Raw genomic sequence first — 22,904 nt, 5'->3', positions numbered from 1 at the left:
TTTCTCTTTGAATATTAGATCCGGAGAAACAAAGGCAAAAGCAGAAGAGAAAAAAAGAAAAAGGAGCCAAACCCAAGAACCCCCTTCTGTCTGCTGTTCTGCAAGAGTGACCGTTCAACCCGAAGTCCAGAAGGCCATTGGCCATACCACTGCTCCATAGTTACTATCGTTCACTGCACAGTGGAGAGTGGTGACTGGTAGAGCACTGGGAGTGTGGCATGCAGACAGCTAGAGGTGTGTCCGGTTCTGCCGCAGCTGCTGCTGCCTGTGCTTGGGCCAGTGCCAGCATTCAAGCATGGATCCACAGCCCGTGGCCGCCGGTCACCGTGCCGACCATGTGCACGCGGCAGCCGCGGGGGTCGCATGTAAGCGGCTGCAAAATTTGCCGGCAATTCAGTGTTGCAACACAATTGTACAAGGATGCAGAAGATGCAAATCATACAAATAGTAACTTCATGCTTGCATAAATGTAACTACAACCATTTACCCAACGGTTCTTAATTTTCTTGTATCAGCTGCCAAAGCAGCCTTGAGATAATAACGCAGCAGAACATAAACGAGGGGAAGAAAGCACATAGCTCGACAAGCTAGCAATTTCGCAGCACCGAAGCAACTCAGAGGAGCGAACAAGCAAATGTGGCCAGTTTTGTGACAGGAGAGCTGTCTAAAGCATAACAACTTGATAATCATCGAAAATAGAATCATTGCGACTTAAGCAGGCTAGCAATTACGAAATAAAAGTTGCATGTTTGATATTTACTATTATTACAAGCAAGGATGCACTGGCCTGCAGTCAAATTAGGGACATCATCTGATTGGTCACTGATCAATCCCTTCAAAACCGATAAACTTAACACGAGAGCAAAGTGGGGCAGAAAAAAGATGGAAATGATGCAAGTTCAGGAAGGGGAATAGAAGAACCAGCGCTCCAGAATTTGTCCATCATCATTATTCTCATTGTACAGATGAGTGCATTGCGGGTCCCTTGGAAAACTAACTGGGTGAGCTTAGAACAAATTGAAGTATGTGATGGTGTCCTTCGCCATGACCAGCAAAAGCAGCTTGAAGTATATCAAAGCCCACTTTCTGGTGATATCGTGGTGCACATAGTCCAGAAAGATCTCCTTGTGGAACATGTATACTTGATGGAACACCGCACCGACCAGAAGAGAGGTACTTATGCTGTTTCTCGAGGCAAGAAGCAGAGCTGGGATCATGTAAAATGTAACTTGGGTTGCTATCTCCGATCGCCTTACTTTAGAGCTTTCACTTGTCAAGGGACCGCTTCTAGGTTTAGCAATAGCAGCTTCCAGTGGGCTGTGCGCCACAACCTTGGGGGTGGCTCCCTCCCTCGAATTCTGTGCTACAGACTGTCCCATTTCAGCAACTGATTTATGTGTCTCCGAGATCTGTTAGATTTGTAAGCATCACCAAATACATGAGCATCTGGGATCTGGCACAGGGTGGCAGACCAAGTGACAAATCAAGCATGAGTCTGGCTGGTTGCAAACCTGTGACTTCTGCAGGGGTGATCCATTGGACGCTACAGTAGAAAACCAGCGAGGTAAAAATTGTGTGCCTCTGATGTGTGATGTTGGTTCATACCCCAGAACCTGCGCACATGCATACACCAGAAACACAAATTAGTGCACAATAGACTTTCACTCTTCTGAACAAAAGAAACATTGCTATAAAAGAAACCATGCCCCCAACTTCTTTCAAACCTACATGACTTCTAATAGAAAAATTACAAGTTTCCATTACTCAGTGAAACGAACCAAATTAGTAATGGTTTTCAATATAGAAAGCATGGATGGAAAAAAGAGTAAAGGCATACCATGCAAAAGAAAGAGAGCAAACAATTAACTAGATTAAGTAAAATGTAGGAAGGTAGATTAATTATTGAATGGCATCAAGTGTTAGATACCTAGATTATCAGAATCCAAAAAGATAAACTATTCTGTCAAGGGAATGATGTGTGGCAGAATATACAATTTTCTTTCTGACTAGCACAAAAGATCAGAGTGTTAACAAGAACGTAATTTGTGGATGGATTCGACTAAGTCCATCATTAGTCTACAATGGTAGGGTAAAGTAAATGTAATTAAAATGATTTCAGGAATCAACTATGTTTCCTCCAGTATTTGATCGTCCACATAGCGAAACATGGATTTTGGTTTCTTCATTTCCTGTTTAGATCAGTATTCCGCATAAGAATGAACATTTACTAGTGAAAAGCTTGCAAAAATCATTCGGTAAAGAAATGACCTTTGCAGTTTATGTGGAGGAAGTACTAAGGGCACCACAAACACAAAGTAGTAACTACTTATGAATGTAGGCAATACTTTAAGAATCCTATGAGATACTTTTTTGCACATAAGTCACACATTACGCGAAGTTGAACCCCCCTAATCACAGTAAAGCTAGTGTTACGGGGACTCACAAGTCCGAAATTTTTTTGCCGCGTCGACACGCCTTGAACGTGGTGCGACACGCATCCAAAGCGTCGTGACTGTGTCCAAGGTTGGGGAGAGGAGGCAGCGGCGGGAGAGAGGAGGAGGTGGAGGTGGCGACGGGGGTGAGGACGAGGCAGAGGCGACAGCAAGGCAAGGAGGGAGGCGAGGGGGGGGGGGGAGGCAACGGCTGGGGCGAGGAGGAGAGGCGGAACAACTGTGTCGTAGAATTCATTGATCGATGCTCACATGAAGCTTGGCTATGTAAAATAAGCAATTGCTCTCTTTCGAATTGTTCCTAAGACCAATATCATCTCATGGAGCAGATGCCAACAGCTTCGTAGACGCCAATCAAGCGGTGTCGATTAGATATTGGATCTATTTCCCTTGTAAGATGGGCAGTTCGCAGCTGTGCGTGATGATTAACTAAATTTGCAAGTTTGATAGAATAATTATTCTGAAGTTGTGGTGGCCGTTGCGAGCTTTTGCCGTTGGAATCGGAGGAGCGCGACCACCTAGGCATGAAATTAAGCTTGGGCATGCCCAAAATGTCACTAAAGGCGAAGCATCATGGAGGAGGCGAATGGGAATGTGGAGGAGAGGAAGAAAAGGAATCTCTAGATGTTGTTACTGAGAAAAAAATATTGAAATCACTGATGTACTGGATTTGTATTATGCACAAAACAAGAAAGAAACATGGATCACCTTCCAATTTCAAAGGATGTGCCACTAAATTCTAATATAATTAATTACTGAATCATTAAATAATGAACTATTGAACCTGTAAAATGATGAACTATTGAAGCCATGAAGGATGAACTAGTGAACTAGAAATTTACTATGAGTTGGATGCTAATTGCTATGGCTAGGAACTATTGAACCATGAAATATTACTGAAGAAAACATATGAGGACTACTGAAGGAAAGGTGGACTACTAAATCCAAGTCATAGCAAACCGACTACTGACACTATAACTTTGAACTACTAAACCCAAAGGGATAAACTACTAAAAACAAAGAACTACTGAACACCAAGGAATGAATTACTAAACCGAGAAGGGTGAACTATTGAATGAATGGATAAAGTATTGAGTCCAAGCAATAGCAAATTATACTAAGTGTAGAACTTTACTATGATTTGGAACTACTGAACTCTGAAAGAAGTACTACTAACAAAATTTCTAAATGTAGCATTACTGAATTTACTATAACTTGAAACTACTGAACAAAGTGAACTACTAAATCCAAGATACTGGAAGGATTCACTAAGGGAGAAACTATTGAACCCAAAGGGATGACTACTGAACCTGAAGGGATGAACTACTGAAATATGATGGACTACTGAATCGTGAAAGGAGGACTATTGAATCCAAGTCATAGCAAATTCTCACACTTAGCATACATTTGATGCTTAAGAATCATTGTAAAATCTATGTTTGCATACATAAAGCTAGCATGCAGGGCATTCATAATCCCTTTAAGTGTATTTATATAACTCATTGTCATTTTCTTCAGAAATCAGAACAGCTCGTTGCAAATTTACAATCCTTGATGCCCATGCATCATGCTCGACACTACAAAGCCTACATTGGATCACACGACTACCAAGTGCATTTTGCAATTTGGTTTGGGTCTTTGCCTCTTTGTAAAGGAATTTTGCAAAGGTTATACCAACATTTTACCAACAAGATAAATATGAACATTGCATCCTCTGATGTGTTCGTAGGAACAGGCTATATCGAGCTAATGTGCAGAATCCCAAATGTTATTTGCATATTATATTTGTGTTAGAGCTTAAGGAATAGCTGAATATTTGCAATCATCCACATTTGAACGTAATTCCTGGATTTGATGTACTTGAACTGAAAGCAACTCAGCAGCCACCAGAGATCAACAATGATTTACCTTCCCAACTAAAGAATGATACTGCTTCCATTTTATTCTAAGGAACAGCTCAGCATCTGTCCTAACTATGTCACAACCTCATTATAAGAAACTGCAACATATTGTTCTCCGTCAGAGTAAATGATATCAACTCAGGGGCTGTACCGTCTCATTTTAACCCACAATATGAAACTTTTTGCAGAATATAACGTACACCTCTGCACACCATTGACAAAGTTACATTTTTATCATTCTTGCAGCTGGAAATCCTACCACTACTACAAAAATGTTAAACCCAGTCGGTTCCAAAACCAAAATCACATACGGTTTCATAAAACTGACTGGGAAAGTGATATCACAGTTGATTCTTTACTCCACGACAATGCCAAAACATCCCATTCGGTTTTTAATCACATGTCATAGTCGGTTGTGGTCACCAACCGACTGGAATATATCCTAGTCAGTTCTTGGTTGGAACCGACTGGAATTTCTATATTATCGCAGTCGGTTCCAGCTGAAAACTGACTATAACAACCGAGGACGCGTACGAGGAGGCGGTGAAATAAAAAATTTAATCTGATGGTGGGCTCTCTGGTCCACTCGTTGCCCCCAACATTGCTCGCTCATGCCAGATGCCCTCGTGCGGTGACAAGATGCTATTCCCCAAACCCGCCACCACGCAAAGCCATGCCGCCCCCTCCTCTTACCCCGACCTGGTCGAACGAGTCGTGGATGGTGCGTGGCTGCCACCAGTGACCACAACCTGATGGAGTTGACAGAGGTGCAGCGTCGCAGTTAGGTGAGCCTTGCGTGGGCGCCTCCAGATCTGGCCGCGACGACGGAGTTTTTCGAGCGGCCTACGGTGGCTCGGAGAGCCAATGGTGACTCCGGGGTCAACAAATCCAACCTGTTCTCCCCCTTCGTGCGCAACGAGTTTAGCTTCGAGTCCAGGCCCAGATCTGGGACACCGCTGAGCACGAGAGGTGAATGACGTCGTTCCCCACTCCTGTCTCATTGTTTATCTTGTTTTCTTGTTCATATGTGACACTCATTTGCTTTTTTTTAATGTTGTTTTCTTGAAGGAATTTGATCTGTTCTATAGGATTCTCTCTTTTAATAGGTTGATTCTTCTGGGCATCGGCGTAATGGATGAGTTCCTTGTGTCGGTCTATGTTCCTTGCTTGATCCAATTTCTTTGTGAGCCAAGAACCGACCCCTCTTCATGCTCGTCAGCTGCAGCGTCGCTCCCTCTCCTCAATGTTGTCCTGCCGCAACGCATCGTAGCAGCCGCCAGCCTACAACACCACCCTGAGCCCCCACCCAGTGCTGCCACCTCCCCTGCGTCCGCCACAGCGACGCCTCCTCATTGACGACTTCCAACCGCTGCCGCCGCCCTTGTTCTAACGCCAATGACCACGCCGCCACCCTCGTCCTGACGTCAAATTCAGACGATAAATAGTGTGATGCAAATTTTCTCAAATGTCGATGTTGCTTGTTTAGCCAAAGCATGTAGCTGTGTGTGTGTGGGGGGGGGGGGGCAACGACTTTCAATTTATTTATTTTTGCTATCCAAATTATGATGCCTATAGAAGCTAGATGTGCTTTTTTCAATTTGATTTTTTTATAGAAGCTAGATGTGCTTTTTTTTTGGCAAATGATGATGTTGGATAGATATATGTCATTCACTCATCCTGAAATTACGTGTGCAAGCTACTGAGTGCCATTATTACAATTGGTTACTTCTGCACGCAATTTGTAGTGTGCTGCTATCCAAATTCTAATGTCTATAGAAGCTAGATGTGCTTTTTTTGTAGTTTGTTTTTTTATAGAAGCTAGATGTGCTTCTTTTGGCAAATGATGATGATGGATAGCTATATGTCATTCGCTCTTCCTGAAATTGCGCGCACAAGCTACCGAGTGCCATTATCGCATTTGGTTACTTGTACACGCAATTTCGGAGGAGCGAGTTGCCTTCACTTGTATTGTGTTGCTATCCAAATTATGATGGCAATCCCTACGGAAGTTAATGAATGTGAGTTTGGAATGATTGTATATTGTATATACCTTGCATTCCAGAATGTGACTTGTGAATTCTAACTTATTTTTGTCATTTTATTTTATTTTTTTGCTTTCTAGGTGTAGCAAGGAGAAGAAAATGAGGATAATAAAAATGGCAGCATTTCTCTGAATGATTATGCATATATTATATCGTAAGTTATCCCTCAAATTTGATTAGGCACTTTTAGTTGTCCATTCCTTGCAATGCCAGCATTTCTCTGAAGAATAAGTTGAAGTTGTTCCTTGTAGTGGAATAGCCCTTTTATACTCTAGATATCTCTTGGAAGGGTCTCCCAAGTGATTTGATCTTCAAGGACTATATATGAAGTGTTAAGGATTCATGAATGCAGAGATAAACTGGAATGGAAAGGTTGAAGTAAAAGCTCTAACTTTAGTATCTTTTCCTTGCTGTTCACTCTTGTTCTTTTAGTGGCCTGTGCAAAAATGTTCAAGTGTCAAAATCATAAGCCAGGTACATATATATTGTAAGTGGATTGATTTTGCCTTACTTTTTCATCTCTATATCGCACAGGCAGGCAATGCTGGCATGCTTCTGTTATTCTTGCTGATGCTTACATATTATCACTTCAGTTCTTTCAGTCATTGATTCAGAATTATTTGTTTCATCCTTTCAGATATTTAGTCCTGCTCGTGTAAAGTTGAGATGAGGTCAGTCAAGTGAACTTTCAGGCTGATCATACATTGATAGAATTTGGAGATTGAGAAGCTAAAGAAGTGAGTGGAAAGAGGGGAAAGAAGAGGTGAAAACTGGTTTGTTCTACATGTTTCTTCTCATTCAGATCTCCAAGTTTCTCAATCAAATGATATGGATAGCTACACCGTGTAGTTCCATATTACATTGTTGTTTTCTTAGCACTCAAGCTCCTTAGTAGTTGGAGCAACTTTGCCCTGTTCTAGCTCCTTAGTAAAGGTAAGCTTTGGTCTATATGTAACTTTATAAATCTGTGCACATAGCTGTGGTAGTTTTCTTTTGCATGTGTTTAATTGAAATGATCCTTCAGGTAATAATAAATAGTGCATAATGACCCAGCTTTTTTGGGGGCTGTGACAACTATCCCAGTCAGTTCCTAGCTAGAACTGACTGTGATAGTTGCATTATCACAGTCGGTTCCTAGCTAGAGTTGACTGTGATAGTGCATTATCACAGTCGGTTCCAGTACTGCGATTATAACAGTTGCTTTGTTTTAGTAGGTTCGAAAAGTAGAACTGCAATAGGGGTTATGAACCGGTTTGTACACTAGTTTTTTTGTACTAGTGTACAGTTGTCCCTCCATGGGCATGCCAGACCTGTTAATCATAGCCCCAACATGGGATTATTTAACTTTTTGCCACTTTTACCGTGTGCCAATTCGGTCTCTCGCTGACATGTGAAGCCACCTGAGTCACTGACAGTAGGCTATGGTAGCAAATCTGTTGTCACTCACCTGATAAGAGTGGCAAATAGTTAAATACCCCCCTAACAGGCGGCCTCTTCTCTCCATGGTATCGTGCATTGTTTCCTTGCACTTCTACCGTCATTCTCACCATGTCCAAGGATTCAGCTTGCAGATCGCTACAAGCATACTACTCCGTACTATTTCGCGCAAGTAAACCCCATGGCGACACTAACAAGAGAATTATCCAGCTCTTACACCAAAACAGACGCAAATGGAACGACGAGGGCTGTATAAGGCACCGCTACAAGCCAGATCATCCATCACACGGCAGAGGATCAGATCAAGCACACACGCGACCAGATCACATCGCTCGAATAGAATCGCAACACGATCGCCCACTCCGATCTGTAAGATAAGAAAGCCACCAGCCGAGGGAGGGAGAGGAGACGAGCGAACCTTGCCGAGGGGGGACCCCGCCGCGGGCGACGAGGGGGCGGGGTATCGGGGGAGGGAGGAGAGCGCGCGGGCTCCGGCGAGCGGCGGCGCAGCGTCGGCGCCGGCGCGGGAGAGGGCGGCGCCGAGGGCTAGGAACCTGGATCGGGTCAGGGTTCGCGACGCCATGGCCAGGTTCGGTCAGAGAGAAACTGGGGTGGGGGTTTCGCACGCCGGAAGAAAAAGAGGCGTACCAGGTCATCTTGCATCATCATTCACAGGTATTCGTGGATTCGGCCCGGCCCGGCCCGGCCCTGGTCATAGCTCCTGTTTTTGACCCAAGAGAAATTGGGACGGCCTGCCTTCGAGATAGGCCCAACATACATTTATTTACGGGAAAGCTATAGTGTGTCCGAGTGTTTCTCCTCCTATCCACCCCCAATTTTTTTATCTCCCTCCCTCTCCACAGCGGGGGAGCCAGGATTAAGGAACGAGGAGAGACAAATTTAAATTAGTTTTAGAAGCTATTAAATAGATCTTTGTAAAAAAGCATACCTTTTTCTTAATATTGGTTAATATTTTTTATTTTTTATAAAAACAAAATACAACCGTTGCGATAAATTCATGTTCCTGATCAACTTAAAGCATCTTTTTTTTCTTATTCATATACAAATTCACTCATAGTAATAAATGCACGATCTTTCATATAATGAATGATGATATCTATCTATTCAACGTCTTAATATTGTCTTTTCTAGTTCGATATTGGTCTACCATAGAAGTTGCTAAAAAACATATATAATTGAAAATAGCTAGAGCTTAGATCAATAAAGAGTAGAGCAATGCAACATAAATCATGACCATTTATCCTAAATGCTTTAAATTTGATAAAGTTTGATAAGAAAAATGTTTCGTTACATACATCCACAATAACCATATATAGTAAATTATACTTGACGACGTTTAATACCTGATATAGGTTAAAAAAAGATATAATACTCGAAATATATATAGTAGATAAAATAAATTTATATATCAATTAGTTCTTTAAGTTATTTGATTTGTATATGCTACTAATTACATATATACACTATGGATCTATATAAGCATAAGGGGCTGACCCCTGACCTCCCCTTGTCTCTACCCCTACACTTCATCCTCTTTTCCAACTCTGGTAAGATCCGACCGATCTTCTCCATCCTCGACTAACTCTGACCATATCTTCGACTATGGTGAGGCTTTGGGGAGGAAAGCCGCCCCGATGGTGGAGGTAGTAGGTGGATGGGGCGACTAGGTGGAGGAGGGTGGTGACAGGGGGCACCAAAACAGGAGGGGTTAACGTGGAGATGGACTGCAACTGTAGATTTGGCGGTGAGAGTCGATGGAGACAGGGCGAGCTCGCCAATGCTATGGGGCAGGTGTTAATGTGAGTCAGAATAGGAGAAGGGAGATCAGAGGAAGAAGAAATAAGAGGATGCGTTGAATGTGGGAGGAGCTTTAGATCCAACAACTGAAAAATCAGTGTTTTGACCTCAAACACCCTAGCAATATATAGACTGGGTCTTTGTTTATCTTTTCTTTGCTATTTCCCTTGAAAAGTAGGCATCACACCCATCATAACAAACTATTGTTTTGAAATTTCAATTGGATATTTTATGGTTTGATGGCCTTTGAAGATTTATCTACAGCTTCTGCACCTTCGTCAATGATCGAGCAACTCTTTTTGTTTTTCAGGTTACGACGAGTAAAGGTTCACTAGGATATGACTTCGAACCAAGGTGGTGGCAACACACCTTGAGGAAGGGGTTCATGTGCAATTTGATTGTAGAAGTTTTATGATGATGTTTAAATTCTTTATCAAATTGTGGCATATTTTTTACCTAGTAATTAAGATGTACCATCTTATTAATGGAACGAGCTATGTTCCTATTAAAAAAATTATGGGTTGTTACATTCTTTTTTATCGGCGTCTTCTTATCGCGGTTTTCATTAAAAACCATAAAATAGAGGATAGAAAATTGGACCTCACCTTCACTCCATCCTTAAAGATTTTGTTACTAGACTACGAGCTCATCTGCTACACTCTTTCGTCTCTCCCAAAATATAATAGACACATAATATATCGTAACTTTGACACACTTGCATGAATGCCTACTTTCAAAACTTTTGGTCTGCTATATTGTGGAAGAGAACTTGTGGTCTGCTATATTGTGGAACAAATCAACGCTAAATCAATTCAAATCATGCTATTCCAAATCAGAGTTTGCAAGCAGGGGAGGATCGTGGACAAGATTCCACAAAGATCATCTCTCTCGTCACTCTGGCCCCGAGCTGACTTTTGCCCTCGGACCTCGGACACCTTCTCTTTGAGTCTCTCTGCTTGGTCCCCTTTCATCCCCGCTCCCCTCACCCCCAGCCCAAATTCGCCGACCCACCGCTCCCAAATCCCATCCAAATTCCTCCGCATCTTCCAAAGATCGGATTTTGCGAGGGGCTCCGCCCTCAGATCGGGGAGTAATCCCCGTTCCGTCTGGTGGGTAGGCCTCCGCCGCCCGTTTCTTGCCTCCTTTCCCCCCTCTCAAGGGCGGTTCCTGGATGGGCTGCCTGCCGTGCTTCGGGTCGGCCGGCGAGGGGGCAGCCAAGAAAGGCGGCGCGCGCAAGGACGGCTCGTCGGATCGCCGCGTCGCCCGGGTCGAATCAGGTGCGGTTCCTGGGGAAAGGCTGGATCTTGTGTGGTTTTGTAGTCGGAAATGGTTCGTAATTTCCTCTAATGTGGCCGGTCGATGCGCGCTGAGCCTAGATTTGGGTGGATCGGATTAGCAAATGTGCCAAACTTGCGTCTTTCGGGCAATCCTTCTGCCACATATCGTTTTCGATTCAGCTATGGTTAGAGCTGGAGACCATCTCGTGTATTCGTTTAGCGAATGTCATGCAGTATATGTGGAATTTGTGTTCATGCTGGGCCAGTTGATGGAGTCAATTTAGCTTGCCCTGTTCCTAGAGCTTACGGGGTGAGAGCATGCATAATGGGGTGCTTACATAAAAAAACAGTTTATTTGTGCCACGTTAAATGGGGTGGGTGCTTATAGGGAGGAAAAGGTGCTTAAGTTTGCTTCAGGTGCTTAAAGTTTGCTAACAAGGTAGTTGAACCTTTTTAAGCACCAATTTGCACTGGAGAGAAGGATTTTTCCACAAGTGCTTAATGATGTGGCAATATTCTCTTTCCTTAAGCACTCGTGTCTAAGCACCTTGTATTGTACATGCCCTTAGGCTCGTCGAAGATATGTTCTTGGATGGATATGAAGTGATAAGTACTTTGTTTGATGTTGATTATTTGAGCACATACTTTTCTGCCCCTTGATATCACTCTGCATTCGAGGATCATGTGGTATTGATTAACATCAATAGCTTCAATTTTACTTACTTTTCTTGTACTTGTTATGTATTTCACCAGTAGCTTCAATTTTGCCTTTCTCTTACTACTTTAATGTTTGTGTGTTGGGAGTAGTTCACCTTGTTTATGTTGCATTCCTTAATTTGGATAACACCTAACTCTAGATTAACTTCTGCTTTAGATAAATCAAATCCACAGGGTGGATCTGACTCTAAGAAGGATGCAGTCATCCTGAGGGAGGGGAACAATCAGCATATTGCAGCACACACTTTCACTTTTCGTGAGCTTGCTGCTGCCACTAAGAACTTCAGACAAGATTGTTTATTGGGTGAGGGAGGTTTTGGCCGTGTTTATAAAGGACGTTTGGAGAATGGGCAGGTTTGTGATTCTGAAAATACTTTCATGCATTGGAATTTTATATCAGCCCTCCCATATTTAAGGTTTGAGCGGTTTATTTACGTTGCTGATTTAATACCAATGTGGTTGCCGAATAGGTAGATAATACCTTTTCTTTGATGTAACTCTTGACTAATGAAACCACCGTACTTTACAGGCTGTTGCAGTAAAGCAACTTGATCGCAATGGACTTCAAGGAAATAGGGAGTTTCTGGTTGAGGTTCTAATGCTTAGTCTATTGCACCATGACAACCTAGTCAACCTAATTGGATACTGTGCTGATGGGGACCAACGTCTTCTTGTATACGAGTTTATGCCATTGGGATCACTTGAGGATCATTTGCACTGTAAGTTTGCTATAATTATGAACACATGTACTGAAACACACCTATAGTCCTACATATTCAAAGAGTTGTATGGTATTGTACATGTCAGCATTTTTTTATTCTGGATGCTTCATATGTTTTGTGCAACAGAGAGGTTAGGGATTGTGCAAGAAGCTAGTTATCTGAATATTTTTATCAGCTTGCTGCTGCTTACTTACATTGTTATTCTACTAGTGTTGACCTGGCAAAGTAGTCAACAGTTGAGCTGGTTAACTTGGAGGTGTATTTGTATTGTTGGTTAAAAGTGATATGCTTAATAGAATGAAATCTTGTCGTACATCTATGGGTGGCTAGCATAAATCGCCCCTCTTTGCGGAGGTGCTATTTCAAATTTATCGAACAAAATGTAGTCATACTTCACCGGTATTTCAACTTCTTTAAGTCATGTTCTGTCACTGGTTGATAATATATTTATGTCTATGATACACTGTGATATACTAATATGCAATTGCTCTCACCATTTTAAATCACAAAAAATAAAAATGTTATATGTATATTTACTGTGCATTATGGTTTTACTGTTTTACGAAGGCAAATAGCTTCTCCTGCATGGTAATCCGCCAATGTCTGTAAGAATCTGCATATCAAGTGATCAAGTTTATTAATCAATTATATTGAGAGTTTAGTGCATTAATTTTTTATTAAGAGGCAGTTGTTTTGTATACCTTGATTCTAATTTCTTTATATGAAGACAGATTCATCTTATAGTTCTGAATGTAAATGACATAGGTTTGTTTGACTTCTCACATGCTGAACTTCTTATGGCTAGCTGTAGCTTCCAATGGCTAGTATGGGATTGGGTTTGTGTTGTGTTATGCCATTTCAAATGTTTAGACAAGCAAACCCTAGCCAAACTTATTTGTGTAACTTATCATTTTTTTGAAGCTTTTAATCTTTTAGTGACCCAAACCGATCTTTAACAAACTTAAACCTTGGTAAATCTGTCTTGATCAACACAACACGATTTGTCCATCTTTCTATGCTGTGAGAAATGGGTCAAGCAGACAATCATGGGGTGACACAATCGAGCAAGTTAACTGTTATGGACTTGTGGCCCGAACTCATCTGTAGGTCTGTAGGAAACCCAAGTGCACATAAAAGGTGCCATAATAGAATGTACAGATCTAATGCTTGTGAACAGAACAGTGTGCATCTGCTAAAAGTTAATTAATGCTCTAAATGGTTTGCGGGGCAGACCTAGCACATCGTAATTTACTTGTGACATTCAATTTATGGATTGGTGACATTTTGTATTTTAATTTTAGGTTTTATGGGTTCAGTTTGTAATTTAATGCATTCAAGTACTTACTAACAACAAAATCACAATTGTCACAACTCTATGATTCAACAATCGAGTTACAGTATAATGCTGATCCCAATATATTCTAATGCATGGTGCAATCTTTGGCGCCTAGCCATGGTAGGATTGCAGAGTTGCACGATCCTACGATCCTTACTACGTATTTTCTAGATTTGTAGACCTAAGAGGGCCTGAAAGTTGATAATTTGGTCCACCATATCTTTCACACGTTTTCTCCCTTGATCTAGTTTTGTTCCTCTTGGTTGTTCAATTGTTCTTTTGATTAGTATGGAATAAAACTTTAACCATACTAGAAACCAAAGGTCCATTTGGTTGGTTCGTGGCTGTGCCCAAGGTTCTTAAGGCGGTAAGGCGACGCGTGGCGACTTGGGTACGCCTTGCCGCCTAGGCGATTTAGGCGGACGCCTAGGAGACGCCGTATGTGCATAAAAGTATTTAGAATAGAGAAAAAACAGAAGAGAAATTAAAGAGGAAGTGAAGAGAGATGGGCTTACAAGGGATTTAGCCCACTTAACAAGCCAACCCATCTCAACCCACCACACAGCTACACCCAACAGGACACCAGAGCTACACATTTAGGGTTCCCAATTGTCGCCTCTTCACTTCTTCTCATCGCGCTTCTCCTCAGCCCTCGATCTTCCCTTCACCTCCACTCCATTCCCCTTCGCCTCCTGCACTCATCCACAATGCCGTAGCCTCCCTCCTGATCGAAGACGACGGGAACAACAAGGGTATCATGACCGGAGATGACGGGTGACGGCGGAATCCAGCTAGAGAAGGGTAGAAGACGATGAAATCGAGCCGGAGAAGGGTGGGAGAGGACGGAAACAAGCCAGGAAAGGGTGGGAGATGGCAGAATAGAGTTGGAGAAGGCATGCACGTAAGGCAACGTGGACGCCTTGCCCCTATGGCAACCTGGGTATGCCTTGTTGCCTAGGCGACGCCTTAAAAACCATGGCTGTGCCTCGCCTTGAGGTAGGCCTCAAAGTTTACCTTGATTTCCAGTTTGTTGCTTGAGAGATTGATTGTGTTTGTTTGGTTTATGCTCACGTGGAGAGACACCTCGTGCTCTAAAATTATGATGTGAAAATGTGTTTCTCGATTGGGAATGGATCTTCCCATGGTACAAAGAAAAAAGTGCTTTGTCAATCAGCAGAAAGCCATGAAGTGGATCTCCATGACTTTTTATTCATGTTATAATGAAAAGGCAGAATGCTGATGATGGGGTAAATTTGCTGAGGATGACAATACAAACGTGCCCTAATTATCATCACATCCTCTTGCTTCAAGCTTTCCTCCCCATCCTAAGAAATCCTCTTTCATTCCTACTCCTGTGCTAATGCATTGTTAGTAAAATCTAGGTCTGAATACTGTACAAATATACTCAAAGAGTATTCATTATTCTTCGAGTAAATTTCGCAAAACTACACTACGATCATCAAAATTATCACAAAACTACATTTTCCCCTTTCTATTTCACAGAACCACACTTACTTTGCATCACTTTATCACAAAACTACACTTTTTTTGGTTTAACTATCATAAAACTACACTTTTCCTCTCCTATTTCACAAAACTACACTTTGCATCATTTTATCACAAAACTACATTTCTGTTACTGCGAACAGATCTAACAAGATGGATCCACGCATCATACTTACAGGTTTCAGCCCTTACCGTTTGCTGACGTGACCGACTACGTCATGCCACAATTGCTTGCGAAGTTAGCAGATCCTAAGTGGTATTTGGGCTCCTTCTCTTGAAAGCTACCGATCTAGCACGAGTTGAATTCCTGGACTCGAAAAATTGGTGCTGGTACGGGTTGGCATGGCACCATTTAGCCGTCCAAATGGCGATAGTGAAGGTTGGCATGGCACCATTTGGGCGGCTAAATGGTGCCACGCTAATCCTCACCAGTGCCAATTTTTCGCGTCCTATTGCCATTTGGGCGGCTAAATGGTGCCATGCTAACCCCTACCAGTGCCAATTTTTCGAGTCCAGGAATTCAACTCGCGCTAGATCGGTAGCTTTCAAGAGAAGGAGCCCAAATACCACTTAGGATCTACTAACTTGGCAAGCAATTGTGGCATGACGTAGTCGGCCACGTCAGCAAACGGTGAGAACTGAAACCTGTAAGTATGATGCGTGGATCCATCTTGTCAGATCTGTTCATAGTAACATGCGTGAAATCTAATGGATCTAGGCATAATAGTATCAATTAGGGTCAGTTCACACATCCACCCTTCTACATTTAGATTCTTTGCTTTGTGGACGATGGGCATGCATCAGGTTATATCTTGTTGCACATTCAGTACTTGGAATTTTGCAGTTTCAGAATTGAAATCACCATCCAAGAATAAGAAAAAAAACATATCTTCATTTCCCTTTGATGTTAATAAATTGTGATTCCTTAGAGTAACTCTCTTATCCCTTTCTCTCTGTTTTTTTTCTAAAAAATATTCATGGGCTTATTCATATTTGTCATTTTTTTCTTACAGCAACTTAATTATATTATTAATTTTTTATGTTAGATATTCCACCTGATAAGGAACCTCTTGACTGGAATACACGGATGAAAATAGCTGCTGGTGCCGCCAAGGGCTTAGAATACTTGCATGACAAGGCAAGTCCTCCTGTTATTTACCGGGATTTCAAGTCATCAAACATTCTACTTGGTGAAGGGTATCATCCAAAGCTATCGGACTTTGGCCTTGCAAAACTTGGCCCTGTTGGTGACAAGACTCATGTTTCAACACGTGTTATGGGTACTTATGGCTACTGTGCCCCAGAATATGCAATGACAGGGCAGCTTACGGTTAAATCTGATGTATATAGTTTTGGTGTTGTGTTCCTTGAACTGATTACTGGCCGCAAAGCAATTGACAACACCAAACCTCATGGAGAGCAAAACCTAGTTGCATGGGTATGTTCTCTTCTCTACTTAATTTTCTTCATATGATGGATTGTTTGCCTTCAATTTATCATTGAAAAGCTCACCTACCTTTTAGTTTTCTTGAGATAAACTAAAACATAGTTACTAACAGTGTATCTGAAAAAATACAGCAACATTTTGACAAAAATGATGATTAAACTGTTTTCTGGCCTGGAAAATAAGACTAGTTCCAAGAAGAAGAATGAGAATGGATCACTGCAGCCCACTTAGCTAGCACAATAAATGCCCAATAAAGGAGGTTTCAGGAACCCGCGCTTAGTCATCTTTTTCCCAGTAAAACAAATTGGTTGCTTTGAGCTACTCAGCTGCTTCTGACTTAGGATTTTATAATTGGAGAATGGGGCACTGGAAATTCGTAGGTGGTTCTTTTATCTTTTTTCATTTATGGCCATCAGATTGTACTATTTTTTTAATAATTTTCTTTTGATATCATATCATTGTTTGTACTAATGTCTTTAACCTTTATTAACTCACAGACGCTGATAGATATCTGTCTGTTGCTACTTCATACACCATTGCCTTTTCTTGAATGCTATCTTACAAAGCCTACACATGATATCATTGTGGGGTTGCTTTCTACTTAACTCAATCTAATTTATTTTTCAAAGCGGTAGAGACTGCCTGTGGTGTCCTTCAGAAAAGTTACATTCAGTTGCTATTGGCAGTTTTGACCAATATGATACATTTCTGGAATTTATCATGCTAGAACATTGTTTTTGGTCCTACAAAAGTGTAAATTGGATCATACTAGACTGATGAGTGCCCTCGTGTGTATTCTTAGGCTGCTTAATCGCCTGCATATATTTTCCATCTAATAATATTTTCTTTGTAGTTGCATTCTTAAATTTTCTCTGCAGTTGCATTCTTAAATTTTCTCTGGATATATATATATTCTGATAATACAGATTTGGATACCTGATTTATGGTTGTTTTTTTTGCAGGCTCGTCCTCTATTCAAGGACCGCAGAAAATTTCCTAAAATGGCCGATCCGTTACTTCAGGGCCGCTTCCCCATGAGGGGTCTGTATCAGGCTTTAGCCGTTGCTGCAATGTGTTTGCAAGAGCAAGCTGCTACTCGACCCTTTATAGGAGATGTAGTCACCGCTCTCTCATACCTAGCTTCTCAGACATACGATCCAAATGCCCCTGTTCAACATAATCGGAGTAATTCATCTACTCCGATGGTCAACCGAAGTGGTGGGAGCAGTGACCAACGCCGTCTCCGTTCACCAAATCACCATTCTCCAGATTTGAGGAGAAGAGAAGCCACCACAGCATCAAAATATGAAGCTGAGGTTAGCAGGACAAATTCTGGCAGTGGTTCTGGTTGTCGGTCTGGCTTGGATGATGTGGATATGACAGGCAGCGTGCTGTTGCAGAGCCCAAAACATGGGGGGAGAATTGAAGAGAGAGAAAGTGACCAAATTCTCAGGGCAGCTTTTAAAGTATGAATGAGTAAAACCCTGAAGCAAAAGGTTCAATGCACTCATCATTCTGAAAAAAAAGATGAGTTGCTTGCCAGCACCAAACAGGACGATTTAGGAACATGGCGTTGGTTCCATCTTGGTCCCGTGGTCTATGTGAATAGAGCTTTCCTTTTTTTTTTTCCCTTTCCTGGCTATCACCACTGCTTCGTAGCTTGTTTTCCATTCAAATATCACCCACCACCACAGCCACCATCAAAACGCCCATCCCTGGCGTCCATTCCTCGTGAATGCAATCGTCATGCAGATATGGACTTATCATCATGGCGAAGAACAACATTTGGCTGAAAATGTAGAGAACAAAGGCAAAATCTGCTCTGAGGAGCACATGATCTCATCCAGTGGGTATCTTCCGTTGCTGTTGAATGATGGGTGTCAGTGGCCGCACCATTGTTGGAGTGTAGAGCTTATGTCAAGTCCGAGTACCGAGGGTCGAGGGATGTGATGTTCTCTTCCTGAAGGGTTTGTACCTGGGGTTACAGCAGTCCACCTGTGTTTGATACATCCGTCTTGTGACATTTTTGTGTGGTGTTGTCAGAACACATCCTTTATGTTATCTCTACCAGCAAACTTTTGTGTCCCTTGCATCTTATGCTTGCTCTTTTGAAACCTATTTTTGTTTCTTTTCATTTTTTCCGTTTCAGTTTTCTATTTATGCTGCAAGGTCTTGCTAACGACCAATGATATATGTGCCAAAGTTTTCTCAAAAAAAAAAAAAATGTTATGAATCAAACTTTCAGCCATCAGATTTATTCAATCAGAATTGAGGTGAATCAAGACTGATGTAAGACCTTGACACGCCATCATTTCTGGAGCATTTGTAAGAAAAACTCTGTACATATTTCTTTCACCTTCCAAATAAACGTAGATTATCAAATATCAAGTCACACAATTCTAAAAGAACTGTTACTTTTAAAGAAGTGCTACAAGCAAGTTATTCTTGTTAAAATATTCAATTTTGTTTTTACGATTGACAATGAAACAACTGTGAAAGCATGCAACCAAAACTAATTTCGTCACAGAAAATATTCAATTTTACTGCAAATTATGGTAAGGATTAGGTGTAAAGTTGAATGTCGAAACCATGAAGTCATTTTGAATGTTAGATTGGATTGGATGGTAAGGAACCAGTGAATCATCACAAGTAGCAGATGCTATGCTTTGAAAAAGTTTTGAGATATGTACACGCGTATACACAGCATCCTTGGACCGCTAACAAGCACCCTCTAAAAAGAAGATTGCTACCAATATTTTGAACATGGCCGAATAGATTATACACAAAAGCCGTGCTTCCTATACCCCCCCCCCTCTTGAATTCATCACAATAGGATCATACAGCAACACAGGGAATAATACCAAATAAGAAAAATCTTCATGCCATCGTGAGTTTATTCACTCTGCACTGTGTTGCTCATTAACCGATAAACCAGGTTGCTTCGACAAGACAATATTGCCGGCAGGATCCATCTTATACTGCAGGGTTCTGTCGTCTGTGACGATTCTACAAGATCCCCATGACTCAGCATGCATGCTGATGCTAAGATAGTGTATATGGTCGTGCACGCTGTTTCCAATCACAGACCTGGCAAGCGGAAAGGGCAATGTTAGGAGGGGCGTCAATACAGCAGTTTAAACCACATGAATTCGTATATGTGCGTGAGAGGGACCTGCTACAAGTCGGGTCTTCTCCAGAACCATCACAGATTTGCTCTATCGAATATATGAAGCTTCCTAGTCCAACATTATGGATCCATACCTGAAAGAATGATATATTTGATATGTACCAGAAAATTGATGAGAGACAGTTAAATCATAGCTAATTTTCATCACATATCTTAAAACAAAACATCAAGCACAATACTATATCTACTGCAGTTGTAAGCAAAGGTAAAAGGGAAACAAACAAAAATCATACCTCTCGTGGGAAATGATGGTATGTCTTTTGTGGAAAATAGTGGTAGTATGGGGGTAAATGAGGCACAATATCATGCGCGTTGATCACTCGAACTGCATTTGGCAAATGTCTTCTAAAATAAGAAGCAAAGACAGCATTGCCAATCCGAGGTTGTCCAAATGTCATCAGTGTCACATCCTTTAACCCAAAGTTGACCTACAAAAACATAGAATCTGGGTTATCATAGAGCTTAAAAATGAAATGATGTAGGAAAGGCAAAAAAAATGCTTTAATCCCAAAATAGCCAACACAACGCACCTTACATGCTTGAGGAAACTGTTATGTCTATACTGAAAAGGTATCGCATCACATCAACATATATGATCTAACTATCTAAGACTCTGGCACAGGAAGTTTGGCACAAAATTTATGCTCAGACCAAGGTTCTTAATCTCAACTGGTACTGGTAGGATTCACACAATATTAGCAATAGTTAGCCCGTGAAATGTAAAGAGAGTTTAATCTAACAATTGTGGAATTAAGTGGCTATCATTGTTTCCTGATTTCATATATCAGACAGAATGCAAATTATACAAGTTGATGTAACAGTCAAAACTAAGACTAGATGAATAACAAAAATAATTTCACCTCCTTAGTAGGCTCAAATGCCAAAAAGAAAAAACATCCTGCTCCATATTTTCTAAGCAAAGAAATCCACAGGCAGTAACTTATAAGCAAAGAAAAGCATATTTTCCTCGGACAAAATTCATTACTCACAACAAGATCAAGGGCACAAAATGATGCCATAGCCCCTCCCATGGAATGTCCTGTGACCATGATAGGAATATTGCCATACACTGCCCTGGTCTTTTGAATACCACTGACAACTCCATCACGCAATGTTGTGTTATGGTAAGCAGAATAAAATCCACTGTGAACCTATAAGAAGATAGAGCACCAAGATTACTAGTGTTTGCATGAATGGAATTTCATCATACATACTTCAGACTATGCTCACCTTTGCTTCAGGCATGCCCGGGTAGTCGAGATCAAGTTGTTTCCAAAATAAGTCCTCTATCCAGTTCTGAATGCTGAGAAATCAGAGGAACAAAATTATTGCAAAAGAATAACATGATATAGAGTTTCATATCTATTTTACTGGCTTAACGTATCAATTTGAAATGCCTCACATTTAGCATCTATAATATTAGGATTTTGGAAGACATCGAATAGTAAAGTTTCTCAAAGAATTAAAACTTTAATTAAAAGCAATACTAAGTGGTAAGAGATATATAATAACTACCTGTTTTCTTGAGTGCCCCTAAACACAACTATAACTGCATTCATATCTCCAGCAAAACCAACATATGCCTGATTCATCAAACATAGGATCATCAATACAAGAGAAAGACTATTGCTAGGTAAAAGAGATTCAGGGTAGGCAGGGGGAGGAGTAACCTGTAAGCAATTTTTCACATCAACAATCAGCTCTATCACCTCGAACCCCTGAGTCACCAAATAAATTTAATGAATCTCCCACACCAAGCCACACGTGAATTTGAATAAACTTCGATGAAATCATAAACTTTCTTAAACAAAAACATGTAACTGATGATGCTAAATACCTCTGTTAAGTCACCACATCTTTGACAGGTCCACGAAAATAGTTGGGTCAGGTCAGCAGTATAAACCTGCACAAAACACAAAGTTAAAGTTCATAAGAAACCACTGCGTATTGCACTAGAAATTCTGAGGTGTTCACAGATAACATGACCCAAAGAGGAAGATCACAGCAACAAGAAATCCAAATGAACTTACAGCAGAAGTATATTCAGCAAGAGTCCTGGCAAGGGTCGGGTCATATATGGGTGCATGTTTGGTCTTCAATTCTGAACAGAAAGGCAGAAGCAATATCAGAATACAATAAAGTGCGCAATACATGAGACGCAGCAAGAATAACTCAGACTAATTAAACAACAAAATCTTGCAGGTCATGGCAACATATTGTGTATGAACGAGCATCTTCAGGACAGAACCTTCAATTCCGCAAACAACATAAATGCTCGAAACATGTGACTGCTACAACTACTACTATTGATCTTCTAGCGCTAAACGATTCATGAAAACATCACGGATCACCCACATTCCCCAAGCAACTTGGCAAAATTAACCAGCAAGCAGAGTTCGCTTGCTACCATACAAGGCTCCAACGGCAAGCGGAAACTAATCCAAGATGGAATTTTTTGCGGCGAGAAGAGCAACGAACAACGAACGGCCAAGAACCTACCTCTTCCGGAGCAAAGAACCAACAAGCACATCAAAACCGCGGCCTTGAGCCACCCACGCCGCTCCATATCCTGGAGCCACAACGCAAGAACCAGAACGAAATCGCCCTCCGGATTCCGCGGAGGAAGACCAAAATCTTGCCCAAATTCGGCTCAAGAACAACGGAACCCGCCTCACCGGAGCACCAGGTTCGCGAAATTTGTGCGGATGGACTTGGCCCAATCCGGCGAGGGACCAATTATTGCGATTAGGTGCACACTGAATCGGATTTAGGTGATACATAAACAATTCGAGTTTGAGGAGTATAGGGCAAGTAAAAAAGAGAAGGGAGAAGAGAAAAGTAACCACTTACGATGACCTAAGGGAGGGGATAAAGGAAACACATCGCTGATAATTATGAGATTTCTGTATAGATCAGGGGGTTATGTGTAAAAACAGCAGTCCTTAGAGAGTTCGAGGCTTATTGGGGCTAGACAGGAATGCTCTCGGCCCAATTAAAGGTGAATTTGGAGGCCTGAGGGTGCCATGTGAAGAATGTGCATTTAAGGGCCCACTGTGTAGAAGTG

At 41.5% G+C, this 22,904-nt stretch overlaps 3 protein-coding genes across 4 annotated transcripts; 1 reads left to right on the top strand and 2 right to left on the bottom strand.

The window, feature by feature from the left end:
• Positions 1-665: 665 nt before the first annotated feature.
• On the bottom strand, positions 666-8,465 carry LOC133884455 (succinate dehydrogenase subunit 4, mitochondrial-like). Its single transcript, XM_062323879.1, has 3 exons — positions 8,249-8,465; positions 1,512-1,613; positions 666-1,409 (listed from the first exon to the last, which is right to left on the bottom strand). Exons 1-3 carry the CDS (start codon positions 8,411-8,413, stop codon positions 1,008-1,010), a joined length of 669 nt encoding a protein of 222 aa, XP_062179863.1. The 5' UTR covers positions 8,414-8,465; the 3' UTR covers positions 666-1,007.
• Positions 8,466-10,535: 2,070 nt separating this feature from the next.
• On the top strand, positions 10,536-18,739 carry LOC133884370 (receptor-like cytoplasmic kinase 185). The gene is made up of 5 exons (XM_062323749.1): positions 10,536-10,925; positions 11,800-11,996; positions 12,172-12,361; positions 16,253-16,644; positions 17,616-18,739. The coding sequence occupies exons 1-5, from the start codon at positions 10,820-10,822 to the stop codon at positions 18,123-18,125; spliced, it is 1,395 nt and encodes a 464-aa protein (XP_062179733.1). The 5' UTR covers positions 10,536-10,819; the 3' UTR covers positions 18,126-18,739.
• Positions 18,740-19,293: 554 nt separating this feature from the next.
• On the bottom strand, positions 19,294-22,690 carry LOC133885503 (lipase-like). 2 transcript variants are annotated; one of them, XM_062325225.1, is made up of 10 exons: positions 22,340-22,687; positions 21,871-21,941; positions 21,678-21,743; positions 21,511-21,558; positions 21,356-21,423; positions 21,071-21,143; positions 20,830-20,991; positions 20,074-20,268; positions 19,826-19,914; positions 19,294-19,740 (listed from the first exon to the last, which is right to left on the bottom strand). In XM_062325225.1, the coding sequence occupies exons 1-10, from the start codon at positions 22,404-22,406 to the stop codon at positions 19,551-19,553; spliced, it is 1,029 nt and encodes a 342-aa protein (XP_062181209.1). In that variant the 5' UTR covers positions 22,407-22,687; the 3' UTR covers positions 19,294-19,550. The 2 variants fall into 2 exon arrangements, with proteins under 2 accessions (XP_062181209.1, XP_062181208.1); XM_062325224.1 differs by having other exon boundaries at positions 21,356-21,558; positions 22,340-22,690.
• Between the last annotated feature and the right edge of the window lie 214 nt (positions 22,691-22,904).

This window comes from Phragmites australis, chromosome 11 (assembly GCF_958298935.1).
Source record: "Phragmites australis chromosome 11, lpPhrAust1.1, whole genome shotgun sequence".
Taxonomy (NCBI): domain Eukaryota; kingdom Viridiplantae; phylum Streptophyta; class Magnoliopsida; order Poales; family Poaceae; genus Phragmites; species Phragmites australis.
This window is presented reverse-complemented; position numbering and strand designations above follow the sequence as displayed.